Source organism: Balaenoptera borealis (assembly GCF_965194805.1).
Source record: "Balaenoptera borealis genome assembly, chromosome: 20".
In the NCBI taxonomy this organism is placed as follows: Eukaryota; Metazoa; Chordata; class Mammalia; order Artiodactyla; family Balaenopteridae; genus Balaenoptera; species Balaenoptera borealis.
The window spans coordinates 5,742,186-5,769,409 of NC_138879.1; the positions used below are offsets into that span (position 1 = coordinate 5,742,186).

The following is a 27,224-nucleotide window of genomic DNA, read 5'->3' on the forward strand; positions in this document are numbered from 1 at the left end:
CAGGTCACTGGCGCCGCCTGGTCATTCCGGGCCCCAAAGTGGACATCACCAGACTGGGACAGCGATTGCAAGGGAGGACTTTGGAGCCCGCGCGTGGGTCCATATCCACCTCCTCCACTTGCTAGCCCGGTGGGCCAGTGGCAGTCCTAGAACACACAGCCCTTATCACGTGAACAGTGCAGAACAGCATGCACCCAACAAATAAGAGCAGAACCCCTTGAGGAGTTGGGGAGGTGGAAGGGAGACACCCCAGTGATGGCTGGACCAGGGTGGGACTCATCCCGGAGCATCTTTGGGCCATGACTGCAGCCCTGCCTGAGGCAGAAGGTTTTGGGGGTCTCATCACATTTTTGTAAGTATTAGCTGCGATCTGAATTAAAATTACTAAATGATTGCCCAGAAAGAGTTCCCAGCTCTTGCTTTGAGTTGTCAGAGGTAGAAGGGGCCCTACAGAACATCTTTAGGGTAAGATGTGCCCTGCGGGGGCCCTAGGCTTCTCCGGCAAAACCCAGAGACAAAGGGGAGGGAGAAAGGATCCGCCCCCTAACCAGGGAAGCTCTCATTCAGTCTGTTTGTATACCTCATGACAAACAGAACTTCTGGTAAAAAGTTGAAAACGACTGAGCTGGTGCCTGACTGTAACGATGGAGAAACTGAAGCCGCCCAGAGAGGGAAAATAACTGGCCCAAGTCCACACAGCAAACCAAGGTTAGAGCTGGTGGCTAGGCTCGTCCTGCCCAGTTATCCCACGCTTGTCTGGTGCGCCCATTGAGCCCCCAGTCAGAAAGCACACTCCCAAAGTGTGGGTCCAGCCGGCCCCTGGGTCTCCCTAAACAGCTAGTGCTTTCCCATCAAGTCAAAAAGCAGGTCTGCAGCCTTGGGGAGGCTGGCTGTTCCCAGACCCTCAAGAATCTGGGTGAGTGGACGTGGGTGGAATGGGGGGCGGGGGGTACAATATGTCTGGGAGGCACAGCTCCCACTCAGGTACCATCCCCCTGAGCCTTGCTGAACAGTGCATTTCTCTCTCCATTCCCCCCAGAGCTGGGGGACCCCATCACTCCCGCTGGGCTTGGGTGTGTGCCCATCCCCCCTCCCTCCCCCGGGGCCACCACCCCACCTACTCATAACTCTGTCTTAGCCACATCCCTCATTACCTCTAATGAGCCAATCTAGGGACAGAGGGACCTGGGCGACATTTTAATTATGCTTCTAATTGCTTCCCAGGAGGAGGATGAGTATATGCCCAAATTTCTCCCCGGGGGATGGGCAGGGTTTCCTGGAACTCAGCTGCACTGGGGCCCCCCGGTGAAAAGGAGGGCATAGAAGGGGCTTCAGGGGCAGAGACGTTCTCTCCTTAGAGACGCGCCCACGTCAGAGGGGGAGGGGTGAGGGAGGAGCTGGACCAGGGGCTGGAGGGGTCACCGGGTCCCATCCAGGGCTGACACACCCCCTCCTCACTTCCCCAAGTAATGAAGCTTTGAGGTGCCTGTGTGGAAAGGGTTTCGAATCCGTAATGTTCTGACTCTGCCACTCGGTGACTTTGGAGAAGGTGGCCATGTGGCCTCTGGAGCACATCTCTGCTATAAAATGGGGACACCAGAGTCCACCTACCAGGGCCCCGAGGCTGAACGGAGACCACACCCCCTGTAAGTTGATTCTCCAGGTCAGATGGTGAAAGGGAGGAGCGGAGGGAGGGTGGCACCTTTCCCGGCTGCAGCCCCACGCGGGTCGGGCACCTCCCTCGGTTTAATAACAGCTTGGGGGACTTCTCTGGTGGCGAAGTGGATAAGACTCTGCGCTCCCAATGCAGGGCGCTCGGGTTCGATCCCTGGTCAGGGAACTAGATCCCACACGCGTGCCGCAACTAAGAGTTTGCCTGCCACAACTAAGGAGGCCGCGTGCCCCAACTAAGAAGCTGGCGAGCCGCAGCTAAAGGAGCCCTGGAACCGCAACTAAGGAGCCTGCCTGCCACAACTAAGGCGCCCACGTGCTGCAGCTAAGGAGCCGGCGAACCGAAACTAAGGAGCCTGCCTGCTGCAACTAAGACCTGGTGCAACCAAATAAATAAATAAATATTAAAAAAACAACAACAAAAAAAACTTGGCAAACCCCACGGCAGTGACTGTGTCTGCAGCCCAGCCCTGTGAGAACAGCACAACGCCCATTTAACAGATGAGAAGGGCGAGGCACATAGTGGCTGCGTGACAAAGTGCCCGAGGGCCCCCAGTGGTGAGTGGCAGTCGGGACACCAAATCCCAGAGCCCCCAAGGGCCTGCCCAGGCTGATGGGCACGAGAGGCGTTGTCCTTCCAGAAGCTGGAGAGCAGTGCAGGAGGGGCGGGCCCCACAGAGACAGAGAGAGAAGCCACCTCAGGCCCCCGAGTGCCGTCGGGGCTCGGGCAGCCCCAGCACCCTGAATCCGCACCCTCACCCCTATCCACCCCCCCCCAAAAAACAGAGACACCAGGCATGCTGTAAGGCCTTTTATTTTAATGTTTCCTTGCTGTTTTAACATTTTCACGGAAAAAAAAATATACAGTTTAGAATCTGGAACTGACTGCTGTCTTGATGGGTTTCAAGGGCAGCAGCTGGCAGAAGCTGCATGGCAGGAAACCAGTGGGCACCCAGTTCAAGAACTAACGTAGTGTCTGAGTCCGGGTCTGGCAAAACGCAGGAGGTTAGGGCAGCTACACCCGCCGCCAGCCCTGGCTGGACCCCGTGGCAGTTCTGTCCGTCCCCCTCCCTCCACTGGCTACAAGGCGACAGGAGAAGGTGAGTCAGCCTGTTGCCAGGACAGAAAAATCATCATCCGTGAATCCTGGGGGCTCGCACCCAACCTCCACTCAATCCCCTTGGGTGGGGTTCTAAGGGCGCAGAGTGAAATCTGAATTTCAGAAAGACAACAACTAATTTTTTAGCATGAGTGCATTACAAATATGGCATGGGGCATACTTACACTAAAAGATTATCCTTTGCATGCCTGAAACTCTAATGTAACTCAGCATTCTGGGTTTTGTTTTGTTTTGTTGCTAAATCTGGCAACCCTATACCCTCAGGACCACTGACTCAGAAGTGGGGAAGGGGGTTCCGCTGGCAGAGGCCTGGGAAAGGAAAGGGAAGTAGTCAGTCCGGGGGTTGCGGTGGAGGAGGGAACAAGCCAGTCAAAAGAGGTTTTATCCCCCCATAGGAATGACATTTTTTTTTAATAATCATTTTCCAGAAATTTTCTACACTGGCTGCCTGTTGTTGTTAATAGCTATGGGGGAGGGGGCCGAGGACAGACACGCACAGACCTCCACCCCATACAGTTCTAAATAAAGTTTGGAAGCACTTAGTATAAAGGTTTTCTAAAAGGATTCGTTTTTCTTCTGGTGGCGGGTCTACAAACACCGTTGCTGGTACTGCTCTAAAAAGATTTAAACACAAGAACAAACAAACCCAGAGGGACTGAGCAAGGGCTGCAGCCTGTCCTAGTGTCATCCTGCAAGGGCCCCCTCTTGAAAACTCAAGATGCCCCGGGGCCTTCCTTCCGTTCTGCATCCTGTTCTCACCCCGCGGAAGGGGTCGCGTTGAGTGTACACATTCGGTCCGCCTTTCCTCCGAGGGGCTCCCCGTGCAGGAGCTGGGGATGGAGGAGGGAGGGGCCGGGACTTGTGACCTGTCACAGGCGTTTCTTCCGGCGGCCACCGCCGGTCACAACAGAAACGCCAGGAGTAAAGAGGCAGGTCAAGTGTCCTTAGCCCTGGCACCCCTGGGCCGCCCCTGGCTGCCCTGTTATTGCTGCACGTGGCAGGGACTCAGGTTGACAGCCGGCATCCACTGGAGGCCGGGAGAGGAAAGCCGATTCCTGCTGCGAGAACACAGCCCTGTCCTACGAGCTCAGGCAGGGCAGGGTGTGCGAAGAAGTCAGGCACCCGAGCCAGCTCCAGGTCCTCCGCGGGCCCCCAGGCTCGGCCAGCGCCCCTCATCCGTGAGGTCCGGGGTCTGTCTGTGGCCCGCAGCCAGGCTCTTGGCCGACCTTGCGAGGCGGGGGTCAGGGAGGAGACAAAGCCAAGAGCCCCTACCTCCGGCCGGCCTCACACCCGGATCTCGTCCTCCTCCTCCTCGTCCATGAAGGAGAACTCGGGGTCCGGCTGCCTCGGGACAGCGGCCCGGGCCCGGTCCGGCCCCCGGGAGGCGGGGCTGCGCTCCTCCAGGACCCCCGAGGTGCAGCTGGACAGGGAGCTGCTGTCCCGCGTGGTGTGGCTGCCCACGCTGCGGGCCGAGCCGGGGCTGGGGGCCACCGCCGCCCAGCCCTCCTCCTGCAGGGAGCGGGAGGGCAGCGCGGGCAGGTCCGGGCACCCCGCGCCTTCCTGCCTTGCCAGGGGCGGGGCTGCCGCCACCGTCGGGGGAGCCTGGGCGGGGCTGCCTGCTGGGTCCTCGTCACCATGGTAACCGACCTCCCCCTCCTCCTCCTCCTCCTCCTCCTCCTCCTCCGGTTCCCACTCGGCCTTGTCCATGATGCTGAGGACGTCGCCCAGCATGGAGGGCCCCAGGTCGATGTGGAAGGACATGATGGACTCGGCGTGCTTCAGCCCGAAGCTGGCCTTGGGAACCACGGGCAGATCCGCCAGGTCCCCGAAGGCCTGCTCGTCGAGGAGGGGGTCTGGGGAGTGGGGGGCGGAGGCCCCATTCCGCCGAGGCACCGCCTCCTCCGGGCCGCCCTCCCCGCTGGCCTTCCTCACGGGGCTGGAGGACAGGCTCTTGGGCAGCTTGCTGGAGCCCTTCTCGGCGGCCTCCTTCTCGTTCAGCTGAGGCAGGGACATGGCGTTCTTGACGAACAGGGCCGAGTCCCGCAGGGGGCCCAGCACGTCTCTCTGCTCCCGGTCCCCCCTGCTCACTGACTGTGACCGCTTGCTGCCCCGGAACTTCCGGGCCAGGAGGCCGCGTTTGGAGGACGAGGAGGCCGCGGCCTGCTCGTCCACGGACTCGCTGTCCAGCTCCCCAGCCTTGCTGTTGAGGAAGGAGGTGTCCCCAAAGGCGTCCCCCGCCCGGCCCACGTGCATGGTGTGGCGGAAGTCGCCCAGCGGGGCACTGATCATCTCGGCCGTGAGGTCCACTCGGGAGCGGCGCTTGGAGTGCACGGAGCTGGACACCAGCTGCTTGAGGATCGGCATCTTGCCGGGGGAGGGGAGGGGAGGGGAGGGGGTCCCCTCCAGAAACAGCAGGCGGATCTGAGGTCAGATCTGAAGTCCGGCGGGTGGAGGGGGCGATAAGGAGGAGATCACAGGGCTGCAAGAAGAGAACAGCAGGGAAAGGGTTAACCCGGCTGTCCGCTCAGCACAAAAGCCCATCTGCCCAGGGGTTGTTGTTATTTAAACCTCTGCTCTCCTACCAAAATGAAACTGTGTGAAATAAGCGGGCAGTCAATTTCATAACCCTGCCTATTTCCCCACGCACAGGCTCTCCAGTTAGGCCAGCGCTCTCTGGAGTTCAAGTAGCCACAGGCACGCTCTCCCTGAGACCTGGGCGAGAGAGGCTTCTTCTACGGGACAATGCCTCCCGCACCCCGCAACCAGGGCGCCCCTAGAGGCAGAGGTACACAGGCAGCTCCAGGCAGCCGCCCCGGAGAGACGCGACTCCAGCCGACAACCAGTCCGGAGCCACGCTCTAAGTTAGTTCTTCCGGCTGCCTGACCTCAGCCCCTGTGGAGTTAGTGGACACCTCAATCTGAGTCATGGTTCTTAGAGGAGGGAGAGGACGGCACAGGCCCCAGGGAGGCGCTGCCTGGCACCTCCACAGACGTGGGCGGCAGCTCGCTCTCTGAATCAGAAGCGGGTGGAGCCGCCGGGACCCACAGAACCAGCTCCCCGGCCCTCCAGCCCTTGGTGGGTGCCCCGAGGTGAGGATCCTGCCTGCGACATCTCCACAGTGCAGCCCCGAGCTCTCTGCCAAGGATCCACCCTCCCCGCCTCTCAGAGATCAAGACTGGGAAACTCCCAGCGTCTTCAATCACTAGGGGTGCAGGGAGGCGGAGACTAAACCCTAGATGGCCGAGGCGCCCTGGGAACGCAGACCCCCAGGTGATTAACCTGAACCAAAGAACTTCAGCAGGGAGGCCGGGAGAGCCTCTGAAATCTCCTGGCAGGTACCACCCATGCAGCTCCTGGCAAAGGCCAAGTTGAAGTCCAGTGTTGAAGCCAAACCAGCCCCCAGTGCTAAACCCAGCAGCACAGGGCTGAGCAGAGTGGGGTGAGGTGGGTGCAGGGACTTAACCAAGGCTGGCGGGTGAGGGGGTGGTGGTCCTGGGCCACCAGTCCTGCTAACAGCACAGCTCTCAACGGCCCCCGCATTCCAGGCCCATCCTCCCCATTGCCAAGGGCAACCCAGGATGTCCCACCGGGTTTCCTCCTCACCCCCGATGCTGCCCTAAGCTAGGCCACCACATCCCAGTTGGCCCTGCTTCCCCTTCCCCCATCCTTCACCTTTTGGCTAAATCAAAACCCGACCAGGACCCCCCAGTGCAGACCCCCCGATCGGACACCCAGTCCCTGCCTCACTCCTCGCTGCTCCCCTACCCCTGCGGTCCGCCCTGGTCCTGAGCTGCCGTCTCCCGGGCTCCAGGGCTGGACATGCACAGCTCCCTGCTAGAACACCTGTCACCTGGCTCACCCAACGTCTTCCAGGACTCAGCTGAGTTGTCACTTCTTCCAGGAAAGCTGCTTTAGCCCGGGTGAGACCTCCCGACCACCTCCTGCCCGACCCCCAGCACTGTGGACGTCCTTGCTCCCAGCAGGCACTGGCTCTGTCATTCTACCACTGCCGGCTCGGCTCGACTGTCATCTTCCCACTGGACTATGCGCTTCCGGAGGGTTCCAAAGGGCCTGTCGCCACTGAATCCCGTCCAGCAGTGCATGGCACAGTCGGTCCTCAAACACCTGTTGAAAGGTCAGCACCTCCCTCCTACCCCCCACCTCCACCCCAGCCCCTTGGTTGCTCCCTTTCTGCCTTCCTGAGCCCAAGGACAAGGTCACTTCCGCCTACAGCCCGGCTCCAGCGCTCCCAGCCTGACCTCTCTGTGCCCTCTAACCCCCTCCCCACGCTCTCGTTCTTTGTTCCTTGTCCTGCTGCTGATGCCCAGCCAGATGGTCCCCCCCAACCCCCAGGCAGTCACAGCGCTTGTCACTCCAGGGCAGGGGAGGGTGGCGGGAGCCAGCACCGGGGCTCACCTGCCACACAGGTGAGCCCGGCTGGGCGGAGTCAGGTGAGGACTCCTCTGAAACGCCTTGAGATGACCCACTACAGTCCGTCAGCTCCCCCTCCTCACTCTCCTCCTTCCCCCCAGACCCTCAGGAAAGTTCGCTTCCCCTACCTCTGACCTGGCCCCTCGCTCCTGCCCATGCCCTGGGATCTAACTTCTAAACAATTAAGACACGGAACAGCTAGACCAGGTTTTGGCAAACGTTTTCCATAAAGGTCCAGACAGCAAAGATTCTCAGCTTCATGACTGATACGGTCTTGGTCCCAGCTGCTCAGCTCCATCTTCACAGTGGTAGGAAAGCAGCAGTAGACCGTATATAAACAAATGGGCATGGCTGTGTCCCAATAAAACTTTATATATAAAAACAAGTGGTGGGCCAGATTTGGGCCATAGTTTGCTGACGCCTAAACTAGACACGTGAAAAGTACTGGCCTTAGGGTCATCCCCTACACGTTGCTCCAGGAGAGAGTCACCATATGTGACCCTCTGGGCCAGCCATGGGCTCTCAGGCCAACGTTGGGGAAAACTCTCTTTGGCTAAACAAGAGAAAAGGAGGATGGAGTGAGTCGGCCTCAGACACGTTCGGCATAGAAGAAAATCAAACCAGGTTTCTAAGGCACTCTTGGTACTGGAGAATCCCTCGGGCTTCTGCTGCCACCGGGGCAGTGAAGCAAGAATAGAAAGGGTCCACATCTTCAACCTGCCTGCAGTTCAGCTCCTGGCTCTGGTCACAGAATCCTGTGTCCTTCAGCTCTTTCATTTTCCAGATGAGAAAACAAGTTCACTGAAGCAAAGTGACTTATCCAGATGTATGTGCGTAAGAGCAGAGCTGGGGTGGAAGCCGGTCTCCGGGTCCAGTGCTCTCTCTGCCCCAAGCCAGGCCTCTTTCTGGCCTTTGGTGGGTAGCATCTCCGGTCAGTTACCCTCCCCACTTCTGGCTGGAAGAGTCCAGAGAAAGGAGAAGCCTGGCCGCTGCCTCGAGAAGATTCCTGTATTACCCTGGAGCAGATTCTGACACTGCTGACACTTTTTAGCCAGAGAATTCTCTGTTGTGGGAGCCGTCCTGCACATTGTAAGATGTTCTGCTGCATCCCTGGCGTCTACGTACCAGATGCCAGTAGCATGCCTCCCCTGCTTGTGACAACCAAAATGTCTCCAGACATGCCAAGTGTCCGCTGGGGGGCAAAACTGCCCTGGGTTGAGAAACCCTGCCCTGGAGTGAGCGCGCACATGTGAAAATAAAACACATACTATTCACCAGGTGAACAGAAAAACAAACAAATTTAAAAAAAGAAAAGAAAGAAAGAAAAATGAAAAAAAGAAAGAAAAAAAAGAGAGGGAGGGAGGGAAGGAGGGGAGGGAGGGAACGTAAAGGATTCGAATTGTGGGATCAGTGACATGAAGCTCCAGAGTTGCGTAAGGGTTTCAAAGCAACGGCAGGAATCCCCAGAGCCAGTAAGCGTCAGGCGCTGTGGTTTCCCGGATTTTAAGCGCTTATTAAAAAGAACAGAAAGGGAAACCGCAGGCCCAGCTACCCAGGGCTCGGCAGAGATGGTGCAGACCGCTGTGGCCACCGGCAGGGACCCGGCGTCCTGGCCATCGCGGCTACAGGACAGAAGGGCCCCCACCCCTGGCACGTCCTCGAGGGTAGAGCTCGGGTAGAGCTCGAGATCAGGATAAGAGGGGCCGGCAGGGAGGTCCCTGGGCCCCTGCACAGCCCCACAGCCCAGGAAGGTAGAGCAGGTCCGGCCAGCGCTTATCTGCCATCTGTGGTCTCGCTCCCTGGGGGTGGGAACGAGGCTGTGTGGCTTGTGAAAAACCAAACCATCTTCAGTATCCAGCATGAAAATGTCCCGAGTCCTGAGAGTCGGGGCCCAGATGGAGTCACCCCTGGTCCCCCAGCCCAGCAAGGAGGGGCTGCAGCAGCCCAGGGGCCCTACAGCTAGAGCTCAGGCTGGACAGGCCAGGCTTCAGGGCTGGCAAGGGCTCACTCACCGGGTTGTTTTAAATCCTTGGTTTTATGGTACCCTCATGACACTGTCACCCTAAGCTTTGAACAGAGAGCAGTTTGGGGGTGAGGAGGTGGAACTCTGAGTACAAGTACGAGCAGGTGCCCTGGGCCAGTCCTGGGGGCCGTTCGGGGGGCCCTGAGCACCCACCCGGGAAGGGACCGGGCCATAGGGAGCCGCGGCTTCGGGAGGGGGCGTGGCTAAGCCCTGTGACTCAGCTCTGGGGAAGTGGCTAAAACAGGCCGCCAGATGACAGGGCAGCAACTCCCCACAGCCCGCCTGGGCGGGACTCCCTGACCCCGCCACCCCGGAAGCCACATCCCCCTTTCCTGGCAGAGCAAGGGAAAACGGAGCAGCAACTCGCATCTCTCCAGCCTCTGCTGGAATCAGATTCCGCTACCCTTGGCCCACTGACCACAGAACATTCCTGTAAGCCAGGGGCGAGGAGCTCTCCCCGCAAGGCCAGGCCCCCCGCTGGATTGACAGTAACCACACCCACGGCTCAGCTCAGCTCCGGGGAGGGAGGACAGCCCTGGCCTGGACCCTCCCTCATCCCCACCCCCGGCGGGCCGTCCAGAGAGCACTGCCCTCCCACCTCAGCCAGCCCAGCAGCTCCCAGACAGACCTGAGCTCTCCCGGGGCAGCGAAGCAGGCCTCCCACCGTGCAGTGACCTGGAAGCCCACCTGGTACCCAGAGCACACGTGCCTCAATGCCCACCGCCACGGCCACCCGGCAGCCAGCCCCTCCCTCCCCACGTCCCCTTCGCACCACCCATCCCGTCCGAGTCCAGCCCCCAGCAACGTGGCATTTGACACGATGACTTCAGTCGTGGCTTGGATTGGATACAAGTGGCTTCGTTCCCTTATTCATTCATTCATTCATTCACTCACTCACTGACTTACTGCACACCCACCAATTTTCCCATAACTCTTCTGGGCCCTGGAGACAGAGCAGTGAAAATAACGAGGCGGACAAGCCCAGCCTTCCTGGGCACGCTTGTGGTGTGAGCGTGGGTGGGTGGGCGGCGGGGCTGTAAACACGCGAATAAAACAGTATCTCGTAGTCCTCAGGGTCAAGGGGGAAACAAGGGAGAGTGAGCGTGGTTGTTATGGGCTGTGGGAGGCCCCCTCTGAGAACCGAGTGATGAGAAGGAACCAGGCATGCCAAGAACATGCCGGCAGCGGGACAGCATGTGCAAAGGCCCTGAGGTGGGAACAAGCTTGTGTTTGAGGAACAGAATGAAAACCCAGGGGTCAGGTCACACAGGGCCCTCCCAGGAAGCCCAGGCCGGAGTTTGGATGGCGTTCTAGGTACCAAAGGAAACCTCCCTAAGCAGGAAGCCATCCCATCTGTGTGTTTGGAGGTTCCCATGGCAGTGGCTGGATTGGAGGCACAGAGGAGGGGAAGCAAGAATTCAGGGCAAAGAGGATGGGGGCCAGGACGAGGGTGGGGTTAAGGAGATGGACAGAGTGGGGCACATCCGGGGCAGGTTTTGGAGGTGGAGACTCCAGGAGCTGAGGGCCCGGATAGGGGAGGAGAGGGAGGGCAGACTCAAAGGGGAGCTCGAGCCCAGGAGTCCTCTGCCAGGGGTGCGTCTCACCCGGCAGTCCAGGGACCTTTCCCTCGGGGTGCAACCAACTTTCTGCCACCAGGAAGAACTTGACTTTGCCAAAACGGGGGAAGCATTCTGCTACACAACATGTGTCAGCTGGAACAACAGGCTGCAGGGGATTGTGCAAGAAACGCAGCGCGACGCAGGCCACGATGCCCTGTAAGAGGTTAGGGGCTCTGGCTTCTGTTGCCAGAGAAAGATCCAGCGCTTTCTGGAATGCTCCCCAGCCTTATCCTGTGAAGATAAGGAGTCCCAGAGAAAGGGGAAGACTGTTTCATTCCAACAGCTGATGGGCAGCAGAGGGAAAGGATGAGAACTGTGGGTGCTTTGATGCACACTGTTACACAAAACAGGAGGAACTTCAGTGGGGGCTGTGTGGTTATTTTTAGCTGACTTCAGTATATTTGGAATCTTTTAGTTCCTTCACTAACACTGTCACAAGCCCTCTCATATCTGAAAGTGCCCTTTTGCACCAGGATGGTAGGAAGCACCGTCTTAAAATAATCTGAGCCTGAATATCCACAATTAAATTTAAAAAAAAACAAAAAAGAGCCCAGGATAGAAACGTGAAATATCACTATTATAACTCCTGTACTACTTGTGTATCTGTGTCAAATATCGCCTTAAAATACCTGGGTGTGGAGCAACCACACTCAGAGATGGAGAGGATAAATTCAGAGATTTGCCCTGGGTCATGGATGGAAGGCTTTATTCCCACACCCAGGCTCCAGCCACTAAAATAGCCCCGCAGGACCCAAAGCGCGGGGGCCTCCACACATCAAAACAGGGAGCGTGTAATTTATGCACACACACACGTGTATCTTTTATAGCTTATATACATGGCTATTGTCAATCCATGCAGCAACGAATATGTTTTAGCTTTCCTTCTTTTAAAGAAAGTCAATATATGAAATAGAAGTTCTGGTGTTTTCTTCTCACATGTCAGTGGATTTTTTTGCACACCCCTCCGGGTGTCACAATACGGTACCCATAATGTCATGTGACTCCCACGGAGGCATCCACGTTGCCTTCAACTTCAGAGATTCCTAAGACTGAGACAGAGGACACCCAGAGATTATCCAGCCCGGTGGCCTTGACTGGGCTACTGGGGTGGAGAAAAGTACTTGCCCAAGGCCAAGGAGCTGGTGAGGGGCCCAGATGGCACCGGCGCGCAGGTCCCCTGTCTCCCAATCTTTAAAGGTCCTTTGCAGATACCATGGGGGTTGACTCACTGCCAGGCACCGGGCTAGACCTTCTTGTGTCTGTTACCATCTTGGTGGCATTGAGCTTGGAAAGGGGAGGGGAAGGACTACCCTCCCACCGAACAGCAGGTACTAGGGGTCACCAGGCAGAGAGAGTGGTACAAAACCAGGGACCGGGGCTTCCCTGGTGGCGCAGTGGTTAAGAATCCACCTGCCAGTGCAGGGGACATGGGTTCGAGCCCTGGTCTGGGAAGATCCCACATGCCGCGGAGCAACTAAGCCCATGCGCCACAACTACTGAGCCTGCGCTCTAGAGCCCACAAGCCACAACTACTGAGCCCACATGCCACAACTACTGAAGCCCGCGCGCCTAGAGCCTGTGCTCCGCAACAAGAGGAGCCACCGCAATGAGAAGCCCGTGCACTGCAACGAAGAGTAGCCCCCGCTCGCCGCAACTAGAGAAAGCCCGTGCACAGCAACGAAGACCCAACACAGCCAAAAATAAATAAATAAAAAATAAATTAATTTAAAAGGAAAAGAAAAAACAGGGATCAAAGGCTGCTCAGAGACAACGGTCCCAGGACAGGGTGAGCTTGGGGCATCGGCAATTACGGCAGGTTCTTCGAACAGGCTTTCAGTCAAGAATGATTCAGGAGTGCCCGCAGTGGGAAACCTACCCTACGGAACTATCTCAAAGCAGAAAAAAGTCCCTAACACAGACAGCCACTGAAGCCTTATTCATAATAGCAAGAGACTGGAAACAACCTAACACCCAACAAGAAGAAAATGGTTGAGAAAACTAGGAGCCATTAACTCAACAGATTATCCTGCAGGCATGAAAAGCAGGGTCTATGAAGACCACGCAGGACATGGAAAACTGTTTACCAAACGACATCAAGTGGAAGGAAAAAAGGCAGAATTTAGGCTTGTTTACACACAGTGATCACAAACTACACACACATACGCATTCACGAATAAAGGCAAAAGGGCAAGCAGAGAAATTCAGGAGTGATGTCAGGCTTGAGAGGAAAACAGGCTTTTTTCTTTTTAAGTTTCCTTTAATGTGGTAGTGCTGTTTGGATACTAATAATAGTAAAAATCCCAAAGCATCAAAGGCTTAAGGAAAAAAATCTTAATTTCCAAACCAGCTTTAAACTCTCAAGTTCTCAGGGTCCAGCAGCTGCAGCCCATACAAGGCGCCAGGTGGGGGCCGGGCGGGGGAGCGCGGGGCTCAGACCACACACTCTCAAATCGAAAAATCTCCCATCGAGGTCTGTTCTCTTTCTCTCCCGTCCCCCTAAATCTGCATCTACCCCAGATGGACAAGTTTATCACATCCTCGTTTTATTTTTAAGTTGTTTGGGAAGAGAAAGTAGGCAATCTATTATAAAACCTGGTGGCAGGGGAAATAGGGAGCTTAGGACCCCCCAAAAGAACTAGCTTCCCAACAGCTGCTTGAGCCTCCGCAACTGAGCAGATGCAAAATAACCATCCCCACACCCCCACCCCGGAGACTGGCCAATTTCCAGCGACACTGAAGCCCTAAGCTGGAGGCCAGCCTCCCACATGGCCATCCCCCAGTGGTACCCTGGGCAGGTGAAGGTTCGGTCTCTGCTGCTTCCACCGCCCCAGCTCAGCTCTCCTGATGGCTACAAAAGAGCAGAGGAAACGAGAAGGGGCGGGGTCACACAAGGACACCCCCATGCTCCAGCCACTGGCTGACCACCAGTAATGCAGAAGTACCAGTGCTGTCAGCAGTTCTCATTTATTGGGTGCCTGCTGCACGCCAGGCATTGTGCGGCGACAGTGTTAAATTTGTGCCTCTGACCCTGCAAGGAGGGTGTCACGATTGCCTCCATCGTAAAGAGAAACTGAGGCTCAGACGGAGCGAATGCCCTCGCTCACTCTCCCAGCTACTAAATGGTGGTGTGAGCCCGTTTCTGGCAGACCTTGGAACACAAGCTTTTCTGTATGAGGTGATGCTCTCTGGCTTATTCGGATGTCCGCAGCTGAGAACATGCAATGGACGGAGGGGTGGGGGTAGGGTGGGATTAGGGAGGCTGTTCATCTAAGATAAGACCCTGGGACCAAGACTCACTTGACTGACTCCCCCATCAGAGACCTGCTCCCGGGGACGGTTCGGATGGGCTCCTCCTTACACAAGATCTCATCCCAGCTTCCTGCTCTGAGGACCCTCCCAATGTTCTGAGTCCCCGGGAGGTGAGAGGTGGGGAGGACCACCCTGCAACAGAAGCCAGGACTCGCCCAGCAAACTTAACAGTGGGCCCAGCACAAAGCCCCACCTCAAGTGTTTCTCATGCCTGTCCTGCTCCCATCTCCATCTTGTGTTTCTTGATGGTTCCAGCTGCCAAAAAGGAAGGCCAGAACCTTGACCCCTGCCCTCTCCTAAAACCTCCCAGGCTGCCTGCCCGGTGCTCGCTCCACCCTCCCTGCCTGCCAGCCGATCTAGACCTTGGGCTCATTGACCCAAGGGTGCCCCTGTTCAGCCACACTCGGGCAGATCCCGGGGAAGGGAAAGTGAACAAAGCCCCAGTCTCACTACATGCTTTCCACAGCAGCAAGCCAATGTCCATTGTCCAGGCATGCCCGTTGGGGGGCAGGAGAGGAGTATTGCTGGGTGGGGGAGGGGGATGAACTCACTCCAGGTAATCAGGGCACTGGGCTCTTGTCGGAGCGGGGCTCACAGGGTGAACTACAGAACTTAATGAGGCCCACTCTTCTGCCGCTCTCTAGGGGTTATTAAATAACGTACGCCTACACCGTCCAATATGGCAGCCCCCAGCCCGAGGCGGCCATGGCGCACTTGAAATGTGCCCCCAAAAGGGAGGACTTGAAATGTCCAAGTTGACATGCGCTAAAGGGTAAAATATACACTGGACTTCAAAGGCTTAGACTTGAAAGAGAATGCAAAATAGCTCATTTTAAAATATTGTTAAAATGATAATATTTGGAATATGCTGGGTTAAGGAAAGTGTTCATTTCACCTATCTCTTTTTACTTTCTAAAATGTTATCTATTCAAACTGTAAATTATATAAGGGACTTGTGTGCTACTTCTCTGGGATTGTGCTGATTTAGACATGTTCCCTCTTTTTTAATACAAGCAGCACTTTCCATTGTAGAGGGATGAATAAAGCCAACCATTGTTCACGTTTGAGTGAAAATCGTTACATGTTCATAAATAATGCTACACTATTTTAGATTAAGACCTAATAGCCTCAGTTTTACATCCAGCAGACCACTGATGAATGCTAGGTTGTTTCAGTTTTGTTCAAACGCTGTAACAAATAGCCTTCCAGCTAAGTCTGTCCAAGTCCTTATTTCCAGAGGATACCTACTTATAAGTGAGTAAAATTACTTTTGTTTCTCCTTCTTAACTTGTTCTCCAGAAGGTTTTACCAAGTCGCAGTCTCACCAACACAGGATGACGGTGTCCAATAACAGGCGTTACCGTGTCCTCAGCTGAATTGAAAACAACAAAACCACAATCACCACCACCCTCAAACTTATAATTTTCATTTCTTCTGTTACTAAAGAGGGTGAGCGTTTCAAAAAAATATTATCTCCCCTGTGAATTGCTTGTTGAAGGCTTCGGCACATTTTTTGGGCGGGGGCGAGGGGGCTTCACCTTTTCCAATGGATTTGTATGACTTTAAATATGAAGGCTCTTAAAAATGTTGACTAGGGGCTTCCCTGGTGGTGCAGTGGTTGAGAATCTGCCTGCCAATGCAGGGCACACGGGTTCGAGCCCTGGTCTGGGAAGATCCCACATGCCGCGGAGCAACTAAGCCCGTGCGCCACAACTACTGAGCCTGCGCGTCTGGAGCCTGTGCTCCGCAACATGAGAGGCCGCGATAGTGAGAGGCCCGCGCACCGCGATGAAGAGTGGTCCCCGCTCGCCGCAACTGGAGAAAGCCCTCGCACAGAAACGAAGGAAGACCCAACACAGCCAAAAATAAATAAATAAATTAAAAAAAAATGGATTTATGTTAATTAAATTCTAAAAAAAAAATATGAAGGCTCTTAAAAATGAAAAATATTTTGCAAATATTTCTGCAAATGTATCATATGCCCATTTTCAATGTGGTGATTTTGTTGTTTTCTTTTCCATAGAGTGCTTATTAATTTTTACACGGTCAAATCTGTTTTACAATTTCTGGCTTTAGTACTATGAAGCAAAGACCTTCCCCACTCCCGAGTTTTATGAAAATATTCACTTCTTCTAAAACTACTAGGTAAGATAATAATGAAAAACTACTCATGGAGAAAAAATACTAAAAGGAAATAGAAAGATGTCTGTGGCTTACCTATTTTAAATGACCCACAATTTTATAAGAAATTAAAATATAACAGTAAAGTTAGTTACTGGTTCTGTATAAAACTGCTATAAAATATGAGTAAAGAATCAAATGCTGCCTTCATCAGATATATATAGATACTTCCCACGGTTTCTCCAGACTTCCTTTTCTGCTTATTGATCTGTTTATTCCTAAACCAGGTCTATACTGTCAACTCTGTAAAATATGTTTTGAGTATCTAGTAGAATAATATCCCTACACTAACTTTTCTCTGAAAATGTCTTTTCTAACGCAGTTAGTCTTCCAGATGGACTTTAGAAACATTTTATTAAGTTCCAAAAGAAATCCTGACGGAATTACATTGGCATTGAAAGCAAACAATAAATTAATTTGGGAAGAAGTGACTTTATCACAACATCATGCCTTCATATCCATTTATTCAAGTCTTTTAGACATTCTCCGTTAAATTTTGTGGTTTTTCTTCCTACAAGCCTTACACACGTCTTGTCAAGTTTATTCTGAGTTATTTTATGGCCTCTCGCTGTGAAAGCGTTTTGTACCCTGCCCATTTTATGTAGCTATATCTTCTGACTGGTTGTAGCTGGCATATGGGAAAGCTACAATTTTAAAATTTATATCTCGGGCTTCCCTGGTGGCGCAGTGGTTAAGAATCCGCCTGCCAATGCAGAGGACATGGGTTCGAACCCTGGTCTGGGAAGATCCCACATGCCGCGGAGCAACTAAGCCTGTGCGCCACAACTACTGAGCCTGCGCTCTAGAGCCCGCGAGCCACAACTACTGAGCCCTCGTGCCACAACTACTGAAGCCCACGTGCCTAGAGCCCATGCTCCGCAACAAGAGAAGCCACCGCAATGAGAAGCCCTTGCACCGCAAGGAAGTGTAGCCCCTGCTCACCGCAACTAGAGAAAAGCCTGCGCGCAGCAATGAAGACCCAATGCAGCCATAAATAAATAAATAAATGTATAAGAAAAAATAAATAAATAAGATTTCTCTTTAATGGCCACTGTACTAAGCTTGTACTATCTTACACACCCTAATCAACCGTATAATTAAATCTTTCGGGCTTTGCAAGTAGACCAGCCCATCATCTGCAACTAATAATTCTGCCTCCCCCATTCCTCATTCTTATCTCGTTAAATTTGCTACACTTGCCAACATAATGTTGAATACTACTACTGACAATGAGGATCTCTGTTCCTGGCATTTACAGTGCTGTTCAAAACCTAAGTCATCCAACACAGTAGTCACTAATCACATCAGGCTGTTGAATGCTTGGAATATTTCTAGTGCCACCAAGGAACTGAATTTTTAAATTTTCTTTCATTTTAATTATTTTAAATGAAAATTTAATGCTTGATTCAGTTATTGGAAAACTGAAGTATGTTGTGTTGTTTTTTTTTAATGAGTTTTTTTTCTTTTAATTTAATTAATTTATTTATTTATTTTTGGCTGTGTTGGGTCTTCGTTTCTGGGCGAGGGCTTTCTCTAGTTGTGGCAAGCGGGGGCCATTCTTCATCGCGGTGCGCGGGCCTCTCACTATCGCGGCCTCTCTTGTTGCGGAGCACAGGCTCCAGACGCGCAGGCTCAGTAATTGTGGCTCACGGGCCCAGCTGCTCCGTGGCATGTGGGATCTTCCCAGACCAGGGCTTGGACCTGTGTCCCCTGCATTGGCAGATTCTCAACCACTGCGCCACCAGGGAAGCCCCTGAAGTATGTTTAAAACACCTTGAGTGTGTGAATCTACCTTTTTAGCTGTACATTTTAGGAAATCCAAATTCTGGTTATTTATAAAATTTAGCCTCCAAATTGGGATGTGCTATAGTTGTAAAACATACACTGGATTTTTGAAGGCGTTGTACGAAAAAATAATGTAAAATATTTCATTAATTTTTTTATGATTACATGGTGAAATGACAGTATTTTTGACACACTGCCTTAAATTAAGCATATTAAAATTGATTTCACCTGTCTGTAGTTTTTAAAAACGTGGTTACTAGAAAACTTAAAAGTTCTTTATGTGCCTGGCTTTATAGTCCTCTTGATAGTGGTGCTGTTCTAGGGGTATTTCTGTTAATCATGATACTCACCACTGGATTCATGCAGAAATTCTCAACCATCTCAGAAGTTACAGTTCTTACGGTTTTAGGAAAATGATACCAGTCGCCTAGACAGGCTGAGTTGTGGGAAAAACACACTGTAGCTTGGATAATTAATTTACCCTTTGATTGCTGGAAAATATAATGTCCAGTCTAGCTTAAAGAGTGGGAAATGATATCTTAGATCCTACCCATGGAGCTCAGGGACCTCCCTGGACCATGGGTCACAGAGGAAGTATGAGAAAGGGAATGAACCTCATTGAGCCTTTACTCTGTACCAAGCTAGCTGCTTCATTTTGATTAAACTGCCTTTTGCGGGGCAAGTAATAACTCTGTCCTAGGCATTTGAAGGACTTTATCACATGTACTCTTCCCAACAATCCCCTGGAGTTACCATCATCATCCCCATCTTGCAGACAAGAAAACTAAGGCTTAGAGTGAAATGCTTCACCCGAGTCACACAGCTGCTAAGGACACAGCTGTTGAAGTCTGCCTGATTCTGAACCCTGGGCTTTTCCCACTTTACCGAAAGGTGTATCAGGGGAGTGTCATAAGCATCACTGGGGCGCTGGACTCTAAGATCTGATGAAAGTTATGGATGCATGAACATCCATGGGGCAAACACTTTTGCATAGCATTTGGGTTAAAATATCCTGAGTCTGGGCTCTCCCACACTCCAGGGCAAGTACAGATAAACGCTGGGAAATATAGACCACGGGCGCCCCCCCCCCCCCAGGAAGTCCATCCTGTTGGGAACCCCTGCTCGTCCTGGGCTGGGAATGGGCCGTTCTCTCCGCTCTGCTCCGCCATCTTTGTCCTTGCCTCCAGCTCCCTCTTCATCCCAGAACCCTGTGCTTCTGGGCCAGAGGAAGGAAAGCAGCAGGAGGGATGGCAGTGAAGGCTTTGGATGGGGAGGGAGAAAGCCCCCCTCACTACTCAGGAGTTACAACAGCTCCGGAGGGAAAGGAGTGAGCCGTGACCTGGGAGTGACAGGAAGCGACAGCTCTGGAGCCAAGGGCATTCAGCAACTTTGCTTGTTTACAGGGCTCTTCCTGGAGATGTGTGTGTGTGTGTGTGTGGGGGGGGTGTGTGTGTGTGTGTGTGTGTGTGTTTCCCCGGCCAGAAACCAGGGAAGGGGTGCCTGGTGGGAGCCCCACCGCTCCTCCTCCCTCCTGCCTGGGGCCTCAGAAGGCAGGGCTTGAAATCAGATCGGCCCGACCGTGTTTGGTTTCACTTCGCTCCTACTGAAAGCACAGCGCTCAGCTGAGGAGTGGGTCGCCAGAGGGAGCCAGGTGCATCTGGTCTTGCTCTGGAGCAGGCTGGTGAATTTCCACCTTGACCCTGCTGGATGGGAACGTGCAAGCCTGGGGGACCCTGGAGCCAGACTCCCTGATCACGAGCTGGCTGGGCCACACTGGGCAAGTTACCTGTGCCTCGGTTTCCTCATTAGTTTTCAAAGCCATTGATAATACCGTGTACTTCCTAGAACTATTGTGAGGATGAAATAAGCTAACACAGGTAAAGCCCTTACACAAGGATGCATAAGGGACGAGCATTCTTAACGTGTTTGCTGTGAAAATGATGCTATAACGTGTTCTTTCTCAGCAGGTGCCCTATGTCTATACCTTGAAAGGTAGGAGAATTCCAGCATCCCCAGTGACACTCTGGCCATGGTCACCCCCCTAGTTCAAAGAGGACACATACCTTCAGTGTCACCTGAGGACACCTAATCCAAAAGGCTCCCAGGCTGACCCCTTTCAAAGTCCCTGGGGGCCCCAAGATGAACTGTTGCGGGGCGGGGCGGGGGGTGTCCTCCGGGTTTCCGAAGCCCAGCTATAGATAGTAGTCCAGACCAGCAGTGGGATCGAGCAGCCCCGAGACTTGGTCTCTTTCCCTATCTGCCTTCCCTTCTCTCTTCTTTAACCTTTTAAAGATGCGGGAGGAGGAGCCTGGCTTTTCTTAGGACTTCAGCTCTTTCCGATTTCAGTTCAATACGGTGGATGAGGTGGAGGTGGGAAAAGAGAAAGCCCTCCCATTCCTCCCTAGGATGTAGGTTAGCAAACTTGGGAATTTGGGGGACCAGCTACCAGCAACAAATAATGCACAAAATCTCAACATGACCAATTCCCAATAAAATATAGCCTGGTCCTTTGGACCTAACCTGATTCTCATTAGAGGTGTCCACAAATGGTACTGCCAGCCCTAAGTTTCTTCTGTGCTCCCTCTGGCTCTCTACTCCCACCATTTGATTGAGCCTTAAACCCCAAGGGTGCGGGGAACACAGGGGCTCCTTTTGATGCCTCAGGGCCAAGGGCAACATTCTGAGGAACAGAGAAGGGCTGCAGGGAGTGGAAACCTGAGTGTGGAGAGGAAGGAAGGGCAGGGAACAGACACCGGAACACAGAGCCTGGCTTCACTGTCACATCGGGGAGATCCGAAGCCGGGGTCTGCAGACCAAGTTCAGTTACCCCAAGTACTGCCTGGATGCAGGTATAAAAACCCAGAGACTCTCCCAGAGAGGCTAGAGGCTGCCCTGGCTGACACCATCTGTCACCCCTGATGGCCAGGGCAGAAGACGGTGGTCTGAGCAGCCCTGGCTGAGCAAGAGATGGTGTCCCTGAATACAGCCCCAGGGATCTTTCTTGCCCTGGCACTGTGGCTTTTCAGATGCCCTCAGCCCCTGGGATGAAGGAATGAGGGGGAAATGCCAGCAGTTTCTTACAGTCTGGGTAACCCCAAACTGTGCTCACCTGGCCCAAAAGGGAGACCCTTTTGCAGTCTGGGAAGCTGAGTGGAGACCACCAGTGCCCCTGTTGCTGGCAAAGGAGGGCTCTGGATGTCGGGGCTGCCACCCTGGCCTGCAGTCCTGAGCTGCAAGCTGGCAGTGCCTGGGGAAGACTCTGATGTACATTACTGGAAGGAAGCCCAAGGCTCCTTGTATTTTAAGCTAGAGCTTCAGGGACACAGTGAGTGGGAATGCGGGATGCTCATGGCTCAACTTCCTTCACGACACCCTGCAAGCCAAGAAAGAGCCAGGCCCAGTCATGCGCACGAGTCCCTCCCGGCACAATCCCGCACCCCAGTTCCCTGTCCAGAGCAGGCTGGCAGGGGCCCAGCCTTCCGGAGCACCCCCGAGGTGCTGGCCCTCAGGACACTCTGCCAGAAGGGTCCAGGGCTCGGTTCCTTTTCCCAAGGTTGAGGAAAAGCCTCCAGTACATAGGTCAGAAGGCCGAGGCCCGGGTCGGCTCTCTCAGCTTCCAGGGCCAGATTGCTCAACCCCTCTCCCTCCGCCCCCAAGCCTTATCTCTGGCATCAGCCCAGATCCTGTTCCTCCAAGGGAAAAACTCCTCCCTCCTCCCACAAGGACAAGATCCTCTGAGCCTGCGGAAGCTTCAGCCACAGGAGGCTGGAGTCACAGCCCGACAGCGAGTCTGGCTGTTCCGGCCTCTGAGCTGCGTCCATTCCCACCTTCCAAATCAGAGGACAGGGGGCAGGGAAGAGGGCGATAGAGGGGTGGCCAGCTGCGAACACCTTGCCTGCCACACCTGGGCACAGCCTGTCCTGGCCGCAGAAATCAATCAACCACTCCAAAGGTGGAGGCGGGTAGGATCCCTGAACCGGAGCCAACCCGAGGCCCTGCTGGGAAAGTTCCTGACGTGCGAAGAAGGGTCTACGAGCCCTCTTCCAGGTCAACATCTGCCCATCCCCACCTCCCCACTTTGTAGACTCGACTCTCACGTGCTGGGGGCTCCCTGGTCTCCAGTCCTGTGAGGGCTGCACCGTTGGGTTCCGAGAGGCAGCAGGACAGAAGCAGGCTGGGTGTGTCCGTACGTCGGACTGCAGTGAGCATCGGTGAGCGGGCGGGGGTAAGAGAAATGAGAGGGAAATGGAAGAGGGGCGTCAAGAAAGAGAAAGGTGGGAATCCCAGAAAAACGGAAGGAATGCTCAAAGTCCAGGCCTGAGCTACGGAGTGTCACGGGAGCTACGGGTCATCAGTGAGCAGGGGCTCCAGGAACTCAGGGAGATGGCAGAGGGGCTGAGACCCCAAACCACTGGCTTATTTTCAGTCCCTGCAGGGGTCACCGGGATCCTTGGGAAGACCAGGAGAACCCGCTTGGGTATCTCGCAAGGCTCACTGAACCCCCCGTTTGTAGGAAGGAGCAGCTGTCCCCAAGGACTAGAGGGGCAGAGTCCAAGTTCGGAGGAGATAAACCACACTAATCGGTCAATCACATGGCAGCTCACACAGGGCAGCTGATGTAAGCTGGAACCCACAGGCACCCCCAGACTCACACAGGGTCCCAGCTTCCCCCCAGGGATGGAGCCTTCCAAGTCACGAGTGGGTGCCCCATTACTGCTTCGGGAGCCCTGGGGCCACCTAGAGGCTTGGCTGAGTCCAGCCCCGGTCCAGCAAACTCCCCATTCCTGGGGGAAATCCACAGCTCGGCTTCCCCCTTCCTTTGTGCCCTGTTCTTTGTTCTCTTAAAATTCAGTCCATCCTGCCGGTGGTCCCCTCCTCCACCCCGGCCTCAGAAAGGGGGCCGAGGGGGTGGGGAGTTATTAGAAACCCAGACTGTGCAAAAGAAGTTGCATTGCTGGAGGCCCTCCTGTAACCGGGCCCCTCATTGTTTACGCGGGCTGGATGGGGAAAGCTTGCTCTGGTCCAGATGGCCTCTGGGGGTAAGGATGAGGGAGACTCCTGCCGCCCCCCCAGCACCCAAACACCCTAAAGAGGAGCAGGGGGCTTCACACAGCTCAGGGACCCTTGCCCCGTTCAACTGCTCAGATAGAGAGCAAAGAATAGGCACTGTGGACGCAGCCCAGGGACGTGGGAGCCTGTCAGATTGCAAGGGGCTGCAAGAAGGAAAGAAAAAGCATTGTATTTCCCCTCCATTCTCCCGGGGAGAAAAAGAAAACTTCCAAAGCGCAGGCTGCGGCGTCTCATCGGGAAACAAGGAATCTGGTTTGAGTTAGCAGAGAGCACCCCTCCCCCAGTCTCTCTCTCTCACTCACACTCAAACACACACACACACACACACACACACGCACGCACGCACGCACGCTCACACGCCCCGGCTCAGGCTCCGGCCTCCCCCAGGAAGCCCGCCTAGCCTCGGCCCTCCAGCCCTCGCTCCGGATGCCCGCTCAGCACTCACCGGCGGCGGCCCGGCCCGCAGAGTGGCTCACCGGGACGCGGCCCGGGCAGGGGGGCAGTTTTGTGCCCCCGATGGGGGGCGCTCCAGAGAGGGGGCGGAGCTAGAGACAGCCGATCCCAGTTCCACCGCCCCAAGCGGGCGATTAAATCATTAACCGACCGCTCCCGGTTCGTGGCCAGGCCGGGAGCGCTCCGCCGGGTCCCGCGCGTAGCCCCCTCCCGGGCTCGGAAGCGGCCCCACCCCGCCGGTCGGCGCCTCGGCCTCCCCCCGCCTCGGCCTCCGGGTCTCCCGAGGAGGCGGGCGCGCGGGGCGGGGGCCGGGCGGGGAGGGAGGGGTGGGGAGAGAGCATTTGTTCCCTCGGCCGTTCCCTTTCCAGGCAGCTCTTCGCCCCGCTTCTCCCCGGCCCGGTGACATTGGGCGGCGTGTGCTGCAGCGCGCGTACGAGAGCTAGTGTACACGCCTCCGCCACTACTGGCGAATAATCCGATTCTTATTCATGGAGTACTCTGTGCACTCACGCCCCCCTCGGGGAGACCGCGGGCCGCGCGCCGCCGAGGGCTGCGCTCCTGCCCCCAGCGACACACACCCGGGCAAAGGGTGGAACGATAAAAGCCGGGTCCCCCGTCCCACCGCACCCTCATCCCCACCCCCAGCAGCGCCCGGGGCGGCACCGGCGAATCCCAGTCTGGGGAGAGGAAGTCGATTGGGAGCGGGATTTCGCCGGACTCTCTGCCACCCCGTCCTCCCCAGCCCCGCTCTGCGCGGACACAGGTTGCGTGGCCCCGGCCCCAGACACCCGGGCCGCCCCGCACGCGCCCGGGCCCCAGCCCTGCCACACGGGGCGGGCGCAGGAGTGGGGAGCTCTGCCCCGCTCCCCTCCCCACCGCCCCTATCGCGGTTTTTCCAATCCCCTCTGCTCCCTAGGGGGGCTCGAGGTCCCCCAACCGAGCCCACCCAGGCCCCGCAGGGCGCAGGTGGCTGTCACGGCCAGAGGCGGGTGCCCGTCGCCTACCTGGGTCCGCAGAGACGCGAGCGCCGGGCCGGCGCGGCTGCGCTCTCCCCTCCGTGGGCTCCGCGAGGCGCCGGGGCTGGCGGCCCATGTCCGCGCGGCGTCGGTTTCCCTCCGACTCTCGGGCTTTCGGGGCTGGGAGCCTCTCGGACACTCCCCTTCCAGGCTCCTCCCGCGCCCTCCCTCCCGCGCCCCTCCGCGCTGATGTCACCGCGCCGCCGCAGCCAATGGCGGTTGGGAACCTCAGCCGGGCCGCTCGGCCTCCGCGGTTCAAATCAGAAAGCCCGAGACCCCGAGAGCTTCGTGTGGGGCGGTTCGGGCCGGGAGGCCAGCCTGGACCCGGGCCGGTGGGGACCGTTGCCCCGGGGCGCCCCCGCCTGGCTGCGCTCCGGCCCTGATTCCCCCACTCCCAACCTGGGGCCACGGGGTCAGGGGCGCGACTCCCCCTGGGGGCCTAGCACGAGACCCTCCTGAAGGTCTTCCCCCTTCCGAGCAGTGACCAGACAACAATAGACCCCGCCCCGGGGCGTTTCTGCTCCGTCCCTCCCCGACCTAGGACTAGGGAGATGGAAGCCCCCAGGGTCGGCGCCGCCTGGGTCGTGGATTCCATCCCGGGCTCTTAACTGGAAACGAGATGGGGGAGGAGCCGGGCCCCGAGACCAGGCCCGGAGTGGGTGTAAGAAGGGTTTGGGCCGGGTGACCTGTCTTTGATTCTCCTGCTTTCCCACGTCTGTGTCCCTTGCCTCCTGAATAGCCTCCCAAACTGAGTTCCGCTCCAAGTGAACCTCAAGGACGATGCACTCCTGAGACCCGCGGCCTGAATCCTATGAGAATCTTTTTAGAGGAATAACTTCCATTGGTAAATGATCGTTACTAATAAAGTGGCCCAGGAGAGTACACAACACAAAGTGAAAGCTCCCTAGCTGTTAGCAGCTCCCTCACCTGGGTTTTTATTTTAAGAGAAGGGGATCCGGGTGGCAGAGGCCACCAGACTCCCTCCCACTGACCTTCAATGGGACCCCTCAGTGGGTCCCTTTGGGCTGGTACCTTCCCGGACAGGGCTCCCAGGAAACCCTCCCCCATTGCTGGTGTCTGAGGTCCCTTCCACCTGAAATCAAAGCTGAAGTCTTATCTGTCCCCCAAAACTTTCCTGCTTCTCTGAGGCACCTCCCCCCACCCCTTCTCTTTCCCTCCATTGTTAACCAATTATTTTGTCTTTAGGTGTAGCTGTTAGTAATTGGTTCTCCTTTAACAGGTGTCTGGGGTTTGCCCTTCCCAATTAGATTATCAATTTAGCATACCTCCAGGACAAAGACTTTGTAATTCTTCACTCCTTATTCGAATTCAGTGCTTTGCATCTGAGGCTCCTTCCACAAACATTGAACATTCATTGAAGTTTGCCTTTGGGGATAAAGGTGAATTAAGTCCAATCCCTGCCCTCAGGATGCCCTCAGTGGTTACAGGCTGCTCCGGGAAGGAGCTCAGTAGATGCTTCTAGAGACTGGTCACCACTGCATTGCTAGCACACTGGCAGGGAGGCTTGATTGAAAGAAAGTGCCGGGAAGGATAAATTAGGAATTTGGGAGTAACATATACACACTACTATATATAAAATAGATAACAAGGACCTACTATATAGCACAGGGAACTATACTCAATATTTGTAATAACCTATATGGGAAAAGAATCTGAAAAAAAAAAAATATATATATATATATCTGAAACACTTTGCTATACACCTGAAACTAACACAACATTGTAAATCAACTATACTTCAATTAAAAAAATGAAATAAAAACAAAGTGCTAATTTTCTCATGGTTGGAATCCCAGTTCTGTGAAATTCGAGCGGCCTTTGCTGAGGCTAAGTTCTGCTTCGAGCTTTCAGACTAGAGCTGCCTACAGATAATCAGAGGAAACTAACAAAATGGAAAACTTGAAGCTTGAATACCTACCTTGAAATTTCTGGCAAGTTCCAAGCCCCTGACTTTGGAGAAGGATTTGAGGTCTTAACTGCACCTTTGGTGGAACTTGACCTATAAGCCTTTAGGCCGGGACGTGTGTCTCTGCCTGTTCTAGCTGCTGGGACCTGCCCATGGGACTTGGGCGTGCGTGATCCTCGCAGCTGCCCGGGCCTGCCTTCCCACAGCCGTCCACCCACCCCAAACACACACATCCCAGCCTTTGTGAACACTAGAACGCTAGGGTTCTGAGCAGTTTGCTTGGCATAATTTGGCCCCAACCCTAGCAGGGTCAGTTATGTTGGTTAATCCTGTTCCCTTATAGAGGAATTGGAAGACCTCACTCACTCTGGTCTGGTGTTTGCCATAAAGCATGACGCGGGGCAGGTCCTGTCACTTTCTGGAAGGCTCCTTCTCACACAAATGCTCTATGACTTCCCATATCAGATATTCTGAGTACCCCACCCCCTGAATTTCCTTCTCCCGAGGTTAGATGAGAAGGTCTTGGATGGACACCTCAGGGTGTCACCAGGGCCCCGATGTCAGCACAGTTTGGGGTGGACCCTCGGTGACCTGAGGCCCTGCCCCCTCCCTGGGCCCT

The 27,224-nt window shown here is 55.0% G+C and overlaps 1 protein-coding gene across 3 annotated transcripts; it reads right to left on the reverse strand.

The window, feature by feature from the left end:
* Positions 1-2,469: 2,469 nt before the first annotated feature.
* On the reverse strand, positions 2,470-24,795 carry CDC42EP4 (CDC42 effector protein 4). 3 transcript variants are annotated; one of them, XM_082372234.1, is made up of 3 exons: positions 23,655-23,900; positions 22,237-22,335; positions 2,470-5,270 (listed from the first exon to the last, which is right to left on the reverse strand). In XM_082372234.1, the coding sequence occupies exon 3, from the start codon at positions 5,153-5,155 to the stop codon at positions 4,076-4,078; it is 1,080 nt and encodes a 359-aa protein (XP_082228360.1). In that variant the 5' UTR covers positions 5,156-5,270; positions 22,237-22,335; positions 23,655-23,900; the 3' UTR covers positions 2,470-4,075. The 3 variants fall into 3 exon arrangements, with proteins under 3 accessions (XP_082228360.1, XP_082228358.1, XP_082228359.1); XM_082372232.1 differs by lacking the exons at positions 22,237-22,335; positions 23,655-23,900 and adding an exon at positions 24,667-24,795; XM_082372233.1 differs by lacking the exon at positions 22,237-22,335.
* Positions 24,796-27,224: the final 2,429 nt, after the last annotated feature.